Raw genomic sequence first — 10,766 nt, forward strand, 5'->3', positions numbered from 1 at the left:
CCTGAACTAGGGGTGTACCCTCACAGCCTGCTCTGTCAGGGGCATACTGGTGTATTTGTATTTTGTCCAACACGTGACTGATTTCAGCAGTTCCCTACCCCTCCCCGACTTCAGAATAAATAGAATGTGATTTCCAAAAACAAGCCATTATTACAAGCCATCATTTGCAAAGTTTCACCCTGAGAACTTGTCTTTTCAAATTGATCGGGATCAAGACGTTATTCGCAGAGAACTTCTCCAATGCTGGGGTCCCGGCACTTCCCTTTCTTGGATGAAGGCTCCCTTTGGAAGTGAGAAAGCAACCACTGGAGGGACTCACCCGGGAAGCTGCTCCCCCGGGCGGGGTGGGGGTGAAGATAGAAGGAAAGGTGCAGACTGACTGTGCACCGTCACCCAGTGCTTGCTGGGAACCATCTGAACTGTGACTTCCCTTGACAGGAGCAGCTGGCTAGGAAAGCTCAACCCTGCACAAAAGAACGACATCACATGGAAACAAAAATCCAAACACTGAGGAGGTAAGATCGGATTCCTGGCTTCATTACGTGAGCACAAAATTATACCGATTTGCAGAAATTCAGAGAAACGGCTCAACAGAGAATCAAACTGGTTCCTGTGGGTGTGTCCTGCCCGTGAGTCCGTCCCTTATCCCCCCTCGCTGTGAGCACACAGAGATTATTCTGGAGGAGGGCAGAGGACAAAGTGTAGAATTAGTGATACACACGCTAAGAGGCAAGGGCAAGACCAGAAGAAGTCCTCCAACAAACGCTCCTTTGCTCCCATCTCTGCGGGCACCGGACCCCAGGGGAAAAGCCGTTTTACCAGGAGTGTGTCCTACCGTCAGCACAGACAACACAGGACAAGTCACGCTGGTTATGTGTGGCCACGCTCTCCAGGGTTAGTCCAGTAACTCAAGACTTGACATTCTCTTTGTCTTTATTTGTTTATTGTAATTAAACATGGAAAGGTTAATAAAACAGACATAGTCCAGAGTTAGTAGGTTGGTATTATAACATTTATTAAAATAATGCTATGGGTTAATAGAAACAGCAAAGAACCAAAGAATTAAAATGCAAGCTATGTCAATTCCCAACTAAAATCCCAAAGTGTCTAATGTACTCATTCATCAGCTAACTAAAAACCCAGGAAAGACAAGACACCCAATATAATAAAGTACTGCAAAACAACTGGCAAGTTTTCAGTTATCAAAATTGTGGAGTTGGCATTTTGTATCCTTTTCTCAATCAAGAAAAAAATTTTTTTGAATGTTATATAACATACATATAAAACAAGATAGAAAAATACATTATAAACTTGTAACAATGGCTGTAAATACATTATCTTACATGTTTCTCATAGGCAATAGGTTGGTTATGGTACATACATAGCATGAAACTACTAAGATAATAAAGAACAGACAAAATACACGTCAGCTGTACGGGAACATACAAGCGACACTCCCACCTACCCACTCTAAAAAATTACATAATACTGTCAGAAAAAAAGTCTTAAAAACTACATATTTTAATAAGAAATAAATTCAAAAAAGAATGATAATACTGAGAACCAAGGCATTCAGAGATTTCAAAAGTCATGCTTTTTTTTTTTCAGTTGATTCAAAAGTTTGTCAACTAAGTTTTCAAAAGTTTGTTCAGAGCAAACGTTACTCATAAATGTCACACGTTTATTTCATACAGTTACTTTCTTCCCAATAAAAGGCCTTGACAAACATCTACAATGTCCAGGTCTAACACAGTTGAGATGAAACTGGATCAAATACTGGTATGTCGTTTTTTTTAACAACTATCACCTCAAGTGTTTGAGTGTCGCAAATTTATTCAACCAACCAAACAAAAATCAAAATGGCGCAGCGGGGACTGCAAATGACTCAGAACTGTGTGGGGGACAGGAAGACGAAGCAGTGGCACGTGGACCAGGGGCTGGCTGCACACAACACCACGGATGTCTATTGCATAGTAAATAAACTGACCCCGGATTCCAAGTGAGACAAGAGGCGGCTGAGGTCACCACCCACAGGGGTGCTCACCGGGCTGACTGCTGACCTCTGACTCGAAGCTGTGAAGGTTTGGAAGAGGACCGAGTTGATAGCCAGGACTCCACTGTCACTTGGGATTTGCCATGTCTGGTACTGAGCAGCTAACGACCATCCCATTCAAGCTCTAGGGGCAGGCACTACGCAGTCAACTGCTTCAACTACAAAACCAACTGTTTCAACTGCATGAGGAAAATGGAAGTGTCAACTGAAATGTGGTTGATCCTGTATATGCAAAACGATGCTAGCTTTTCACATTCTTTTGAGTTAAAAGAACGCAAGAAAAAAGGGGGTGTGTGTTCACTAAAACCAGCAGAGATGGACTATACAAGCTGTCTGGTGTGAGAGAAAGACGTCGGATTAAATTTGGGTCGTTTAAAAACATTCTTTTTCCGAACGATGGTCGCAGAGTCATTTCGGTGGAAAGGTTGGCCGTAGGATCTACTATTCTCTCCAGTCACTAGCCCCTCCCCGCAAACCGAGTAAAGCTCTCCTTCTGTCTGTGAACTGGCGTTCAGCGGCACACACCATCAATCCTCAGCTCCGCATCCTTCGGGCTGACACTGAAGACTGCAGTAACCAAAAGGACTCCACTATGATTTTACAAGAACGATGCTTTAAAACTTACTAGGCAGGCATTAGAAAAGTTATCAAATTTGTTCACAGTATCAGATTTGGCAAATTTGCATCAAGGTAACGTGGCCAAAACCGCCCAGCTGGGCCATCAACTCGTGCCTCCCGTCACGCCCTCCGCAGCCCGGGCCACTGAGCAGCGCAGACTTGTACCCGAGGGAGGAGCTGCTCTTCCGAGACACTCGACTACATGACCGTGAAGGAAAATAAGGCACTTCCTTTGCGTTAGACTTATTCCAATACTTAAAAAATAAAAAGAAAAGACAGAAAGGCTCTTTTGGTCTTTTGTTTCTTGACAACCACCAGAAAAATCACTTAATGAAATAAAGGGTTTCTTTGTTCTTTGTTCTTTTTATAACACTTGAAAGTATAAAATGCTACATTTCCAAAAATATATATATTTTTTTCTGCACCAGCACCCTTGTATAGTAAAAGTATCTACTTTTGTTCATTGTTTCAATGCACTACACTTTATCTACAATTTCATTACATGTATACAGCAAATAGGCAAGCATGGCTTTTACATCCTTAATGATTTTTTTCTATACAGGGAGGTTTCAAAAAAATATTCGAACAGTTTGCCCAGTAACGTGACACATTATGCATGTACCTTGTTCTCATACGAGTTTTTAAGGAGGTGTAAAAGAAAACTTCAGAAATTGTAACTCAGATATTTACTTTTTTCTTTAAAAATAGTGTTGCAGTTTTGATCTTTGCATTACTTTTTAAAACTCCTCATGAATTTTCTCTCATGGCACACTCTTCTAACACTTCAAATTTTGGCAGGCGATAGAAAAGGCTGCAACGTCTGCCCTCTGAGGGCACTGTAGTGAGTAAGAACGCATCAAATTTTGAATACTCGGGAGCTCACTTCCCCAATGACACCCCTGACCACAGGCGCATGCATGATGCATCACCACCCGGTACATTCAGAGAGCTGGGCTCCGCCCGGAGAAGGAAGCTTCCGGAAGTCTCTCACAGTAACTGCCTCTGTCACTGAGTGGATAAAGCCCATCGCCTCCCTTCCGAGCGAGGCCTCTCCCCGTTCGCTAGGGGGGCGGCAGATGCTCAGTGCTGGGGGATGAATTGGGCCTTATTGCTATACTACTATTCAGTGCAGGTTCTAGAACCACTTTCACCCAAACAGGAAAGAAAAGCTGAGTTGGAGGACAACGATCTCTTTGTCTTTTGTTTGGTTAGATGGTGAGGCGAACGGACAAGAGCCTCAGCTCGCTGCACTGACGACAGGCAAGCAAAGGCGATTACCAGTTAACTGATCAGCAGGCAGGCATGGTCAGGTCATCATTGGGTGAAGAGTTCAGAGGTCAGAAGGTCATAGGTTAGTTGCCGGTGGCGGCTGGGTGGTTAGAAACAAAAAACAAAACAAAAAAAGAAAGAAAAGATAGAGAAGAGATTAGTTTCAGCTAGTGACGGCTTAATGACAACATGAAAAACTAATCACAACTAATAAAAAAAAGCATGTTTAATTCTGACAAACTGATTTGACACCATCTACAGATTACAATGAAAATCATGACAAGTTCATATCATGATTTGAACAAATGAAGGAGAGCCCCCCCAATCCCCCCCACCAAAATAAAGAAATAAAATAAAAATAAAAACTGGTTAACAGGAAAAATGGAGGTAAAATACAACTAACAACTAGCAGTTAGTAGCAGTCAATGGAGGACTGAGAACGACGATGGGGGTCGGGGTCTGCTCTACGGGACCCGGGGGTCGGGGCGCTGCTCGGCGGTGCCCGACTGCTGACAAGCATTAGTGCCCTCTCGGACGCAAGCACTGAAGCAACTATTAATGATGGCGTGATTATGGACAACTGATGATGAGCAGACAGGAAGCTAAGAAATTTCACTTACTATCAACACTTGGGTTTAACATAAACTCTGGGCCAAACAAGGTTTCTTTTGTTCAATACATGTTTATTGCTTTTTTCCATTGTTCTATTTACAAACAACATGGGGTTTCTTGGCCTCATGACACAGAGCAGTACTAAACTGTGGTCTAGCAGGGTGGCGACATCACGGGAACCAGAAAAGGCCAGGCCGCCTGCTCTAGCCACACTTCCAGTTGAAAATACTATTTTACACATATAGAACACTTACAAAATGCACTTGCATGTAAACACTGTAAAATCCTGCCATTTAAAATTCTATACTCAAAAAGCTCTAAGAACATCAAAAAATAGAAGAAATTTCTAATTGATACCGATAAGGCATTTTGAAACTACAAACAGCTTTCTTTATTCAATTTCAAAGCTAATACTCTGCAAATACAATAAAATCTGACACTTCATATACATTCCTGCTTTATAATTTTATATTTTAAAAGAAGCCACCTGTAAATACTATTTTCCTTTGCAAAATAACAAACAGACAAAAAATAAAATAAAATAAAAAAATTACAGTAAAACATAAAGTAGTTCTCAAGTGGAAAAGTGACCATGCCCAGGTCCTTGGGTTGTTCCTTTCTTAATCCACTTCTCTCACCCTCGGCTTCACCAACTTGGTCCACTTAACAGTAGTACGATTTTTAAGACTCATTCAACAGCTTAATTATTTCTACTATATTCTGAGGTTTGATCAAGTTTTGTACTGTTGCCACTGGGACTGAGGCGGAGGAGCTGTGAATGGGAACATGTCAGCAGTTAGCTTCTGCGCCTCTTCACGCAGCGAGGCCCGGGCGGCGTGTTCGGCGTTCAGCTGGCCCGTCACGGGCCGATTCATAGACCGAAGGCCAACTGACCTCCACGCACTGAAGCTGCTGCCGTAGCCTATCACTGAGGATGTTTCATCAACACTACAAAAACATGGCCTCTTCAGAGGAACCAAAACGTCCCTGAATTGCTTAAAAGTTAGTGGAATTTTATTTAGAATGTAACTGCTGTTCTCAAATCAGAGAAGCCAGTGACCATCTACCATGTGGAGCTGTGCCGTTTCACAGGCACCAGAAATCAAGACCCTCTAAGCATTTTTGACTGCACTGAAACTTTTGATTAAAATGGTATTAATTTCTTATACAAATTATGCAAATGATGGTTTTTATAAAATCATTATTCAGGAAAATTCTGATTTTCTTTGTTTTTTGGTGTGTGTGTGGGTGTGTGGAATATATAAATAATACAAACTACCATTTATATATCCCGTACCACTTAGAACACACCCTCTGCCAAGCCTGGGCCTCCTACAGTGCACATGCGTGTGTCAACCGTGTAAAACCATGTGTAGTTCATGACAGCTGAAAAGTCAGTTGGTGGCTTATAGGCTCCAAATTCAGCTTTGCAATGTGCGTAGAGGTGCGTTTGTTTTCAATATAGAATGAGATGGCTGACAGCCACGCTGTCCCCTAGATGCTCATATAAAGCTGCATGGCTACAGGGTCGCAGGCTGAGCTTCCTTGCAGTGAATGATGCTTATATTAATCTTTTCTTCCAAAGATGTAAAACAAAACAAAAACACCCTCAAAAATAGAGAACACAGTAGTATCATAAAATAATTTAAGTGAAGGACTTCAGACATGTCCCTTAGACCCAAATGAGTGCATAGTGAGACTAACAGCAGTACAAGTATTCTGTTATTTAAAAAAATATCACCATTTCGGTTTGCTGACATTGCATTTTGAATAAAAACAGTGACAGGACTATTCAGAACACATAAATACAAGAGAGCAAAGCATGGAATGTGTCATCATTTTTCAAATACAGTAAAATCTTCCTCTAATATTTTCAACCATTTCAAGGCACAGGGGGTGTGGGGAGGCCAGTGATTATTGTGTAAAAATGAAATTATGAGAAATTTCCTAAAAACGAAGGGGGCGCGAAGGGAAAGGTTACCAGCATTCAAATGCTCTTCAGAAAGATTTTAGACACTGGCAATAGGCGGCAAAGCTTCCAATTAGTCACGAACGTGTGTCTAGGCTGGTCTCCCTCTTCCCGAGCCGCCGGGCTCTGACTGCTGCAGGGTGGTGTGGGTCTGTGTGGGGCACACTCACAAGGAGTGGCACCATCACAGAGCACCACGGAGCTGGAGGGTTACTCTGCTCACCGAACAACCACTACAGTGAAGGCAGCTATCAGGTCCACGTCTGCAAGTCTCCCTAATTACGTCTGATGTAGAAAATCTATGTATCATCAACAATCTTTGGAAAGGCATTTGATTTCTGATGTGGACAACAGCTGTGTCCACTATTTATCACCAGTTTTTCAGGTTATAAGGTGAAGCAGGCACATCTTTCTAAGTTCATATAAGACTATATGATTGGTGTGTAAATCCTATCACTTTTCCCCACAAGTATGGGAGACTTTGATTAATTTAATTAGTAAAAGGCACTACATGATAGAAGCTTATAAAAAATCCTTCTCTACCTTGCCTGGGATTCCTATCTTGCAAAGAAAACACTAAGAAAGCAATTCAATGTCAAAAAACCGAAAATATCACTCCTCAAAAAGCTTAATAATTTATAAAAGGGTCCAAGGGTATATAGGACACAAATTATAAATGACAAAAAAAGGAGAAAAATGAAGACTTATTTTCCAGTCACAGGTTAGTCCAAAAAGATATACAAATAACTGGATCTCACCCCATCAATGAACTCCAAGACATTATTTTACCTTCTGATGATACAGTTTAGCAGCAAATGAAAAAATCAAAGGATCCATTTTGGCAGGAAAATATAAGAGCATGAGGGATTGACTCTCGGCTTTGTCCAAAAAGCCGACCAATCAGGAGTTACCTTCTCAGTCCTTCCTTTGTGGATTTCAGCTGAGTACATGACATTTACACCCTCATGCTATACAGTGGCTTAAGTACTGTCTTATAAAGGAAAATGGAAATGAATCTTCACTTTTCTCCTGAAGTACACAGGAGGCATATAGTCTTCTACTTCTCACGTTAAAGCACCATCCGTTCAATTCATTTTGCAATACCAACCAAACATTGTAGAGCAATTAGAAGTAAATTTTAGCAAAAATTATGACCAAAAAATAATTAGGGCAACATCAGAACTTAACAGCTCCCCAAACTGACTAGTTTATATCTTAGCAGGAATTACTCATGGTATATACCCACATAAGGATTTAATAAGTTAAAACAGGAAGGGAGCAAAAAACAAAGCAAAAAAAAAAACAAAAACAAAAACAAAAACAACAGAAACCCAACCCTTAAACCTCTCAATGACAACAAATCACTTTAGAAAGGGAAAGAAAGAGTTGCAGGGCAGCAGTTATTACGTTTTTCCATCATATGTGGTGCTGCAAATGTTACGGACACCCAACGTATTTCTTAGAAAATGAGAACTGCAGAACTAAACTAACCTCGGTCTGCGGTCACAATCCTTTGGTAAGGATGGACGCGCATATCGTGCCTTCGAACTTTAGTAGCCACCGCACCTAGTTAAATTGCAATTACCAAGACAAAGTTAGAAAACAGTCACAAGGGGAAAACAAAGTCAAACAAAAAACATTAACAGCAGGTTTATCAAAATGGATTTCAAACGTTCATTTACTACAAAAGTCTGTATGAAGAAACACGTTAAGGCACAGTAGTTTTAAATTCACCATAATCTGTCACATATATGCATCTGTTAATATAGCATCCATTGCAAGCATCTTTGCCTTAACCTAGCTTGTCCGATCATCACAATCCCAAGTTACAGGAGGTTGTGACCTCCACCAGACCCAGTCAAGCTTTACTAGTCACGTATTCACTGACGGGCCTTTCTTGCAGCAGACCCGCTAGATAATGCCATGTTGAACAGATAAGACTACTTCCAGAGTTTGTCACTTACAAAGGTTTCCAAGCACTTCTCCAAGCCTACAGATGGTGGTTTTAAACTCGGAGTCAGTGAGTGTGAACTGCAATGAATTAGGTGATTAGTAAAGCCAACAGTACAGTACACTTAGCAGTCAGTACACTACTATACACTCCTTGATAAATGACAGTCGCTTGGCCATATGACAGACGAAACCAAATTAATAACATAATTTCACTTTACATCTATGTGCAAAAAGTGCAAGTAAGTCACTGACTGCTAGGCTAAGCTCTCTGTTTCCCCGGAGGCTGCTGAGACTAAGCGTTTGTTAAACTCAGATCTGATGAGGGTTCAGTTAAGACCGTTCTTGAATTCTTAGCCTTTCGTTGGGAAAGCCATACCTAAAGATAAAAGGAAGGGAATTAAAAATTAGTCATCAGTGAAGACTTGATGCTAATACCAATCTCCTCACTCCTACCAACACACTTGTCTGCATCTGTTTGGAAGGGCACTGCTTATTTCCAGGTAATTTGATGTGAGAATTGATAAAGAGCGTGCATGTTATCTGTGTGCAAGTTTATTATAACTTAGCAGTTTAAAAGAACTTCCTCAGTTCTCCAAGTAGTCAGTGTCACATTTTACTGCCGAGGTGGTAAAGCGAGACTCGAAATCCCATCACCCTCCACGGAGTATCATCACTGGTCCCTCAGGAATGCCAATGAGCTATCGGCACCTTCTGCTTTTCATCTGTCAGTCTAATAACTAAGCTTTCCTAAATAAAAATTTCCCAACAAAACAAAAAAACGCTGCTTTTAAACAAGAAATGTGGCTGCAGTGTCTGTTGCTGTCTCTAAGCAGTAAATGGCCCCCGGCCCTTGTCACCGTCACGCACTATCACAGACAAGTAGAATTCACATGGCCAAATCCCGGAGGTCCTGCAGGGAGCCCCATCCTCAAACTCCTCAGCAGCAGATGCTGTGGGTGCAGCAGAGAGGAGGCCTGGGGGAAAGGAGCATGCGGGGTCACAGGGCAGAGGGTTAACAGGAAGGAAATGTTTATAAAGGTTATATATTACGTGTTATTAAAAAAAAAAAAAAAATGCTCCAAGAATGTGCAACAGAAGCAAGCCTCTCCTAGCCAGCTCTGTGGAGTACCTCCGACCCAGAATTCTCGGCACAAGGATTTAGTGATGAATGGAACACAGGCACAGTCAGATGGATGTGTTCAGGAAACAAGGCACCTGAGTGCATGCACACACACAGATAACATACAGAGCATGGTGGCTTTATTTAAGTCAACAGCGGATTCTGAGTTCTTATCTTAGTGTCCAGGTTCGTTAAAGACTTTCAAAATTTTATAAATCAGTATTAATGCTGAAAAAAAAACAAGATCAAAGTCCTGAAAGTAAACAGCATGCATGCAGCACCAAGGTCAGATACAATTCGGGGGGGGGAAAAAAGATTCCAATTCTGTCTGGTGAGACAAGGGGGCTGCAGGGAAAGTTTGCTCCACATTGACTGGTCACGTTAGAACGCTGCTGCACTCTAGCTCTTCCTCCAGCAAGTCAATGGGCTGAAATATCAGGCATGACTGGCATTTCAATCCACTCTATAAGAAAAAGGCAGCGGTAATGTCTTGGAGCACACCACTTTCTGTTCATGAGTTGCAACTTTTTACTATGTGTTTACAGTGTGACCTCGACTTCTGCTGCAGGCAATTCTGCATCCCAGGACTCAGTTGGCTCATCAGTCCCTGACTGCTCTATCTCAGAGTCCCCTAGGGCTAGGACTGATGGGTGTTTCAAAAGGGAAAAAGTGAAGAGACAAACACAGCAATGGAAGCTTTACAGAATTCAAAAGGCTCTCGTAGAAATTTTAAATTTTGTCTGCTATTAAGTAAGTCTCAGGGACAAAGAATCTAACTTTGAGTGGTGGTGGTGATGGGGGGAAGGAGCTCTGGTGGTGCAGTGGTTAAAGCACTTGGCTGCCAATCAAAAAGTTGGTGGTTTGAACCCACTAGTGGCTCCACAGGAGAAAGATGTAGCCGTCGGCTTCTGTAAAGATGACAGCCTTGGAGACCCTATGGACAGTTCTACCCTGTCCCGTAGGGGCACATGAGTCGGAATCGACTCCATAGCAGTGGGTTTGGTTTGGACTTTGCTTCCGTAAAGATGACAGCCTTGGGGACCCTATGGGGCAGTTCCACTCTGTCCTCTAGGGGCGCTGTGGGTCGGAATGGACTCCAGGGCAGTGGGTGTGGTTTGGGCTTTGCTTCTGTGAAGACTGACAGCCTTGGAGACCCTCTGGGGCAGTTCCAC

The 10,766-nt window shown here is 42.1% G+C and overlaps 1 protein-coding gene across 1 annotated transcript in view; it reads right to left on the reverse strand.

Moving 5' to 3' along the window:
* Nucleotides 1-8,007: 8,007 nt before the first annotated feature.
* Nucleotides 8,008-10,766, reverse strand: part of QKI (QKI, KH domain containing RNA binding) — a 135,512-nt gene continuing 132,753 nt past the window's right edge. Inside the window, exon 6 of the mRNA XM_007945280.2 lies at nt 8,008-8,087. Coding sequence (XP_007943471.2) covers nt 8,008-8,087 — 80 coding nt within the window. The remainder of the gene's footprint in view (nt 8,088-10,766) is intronic.

Source organism: Orycteropus afer, unplaced genomic scaffold, assembly GCF_000298275.1.
Source record: "Orycteropus afer afer isolate SDZICR_OR568_19922 unplaced genomic scaffold, OryAfe1.0 scaffold00135, whole genome shotgun sequence".
Taxonomy (NCBI): domain Eukaryota; kingdom Metazoa; phylum Chordata; class Mammalia; order Tubulidentata; family Orycteropodidae; genus Orycteropus; species Orycteropus afer.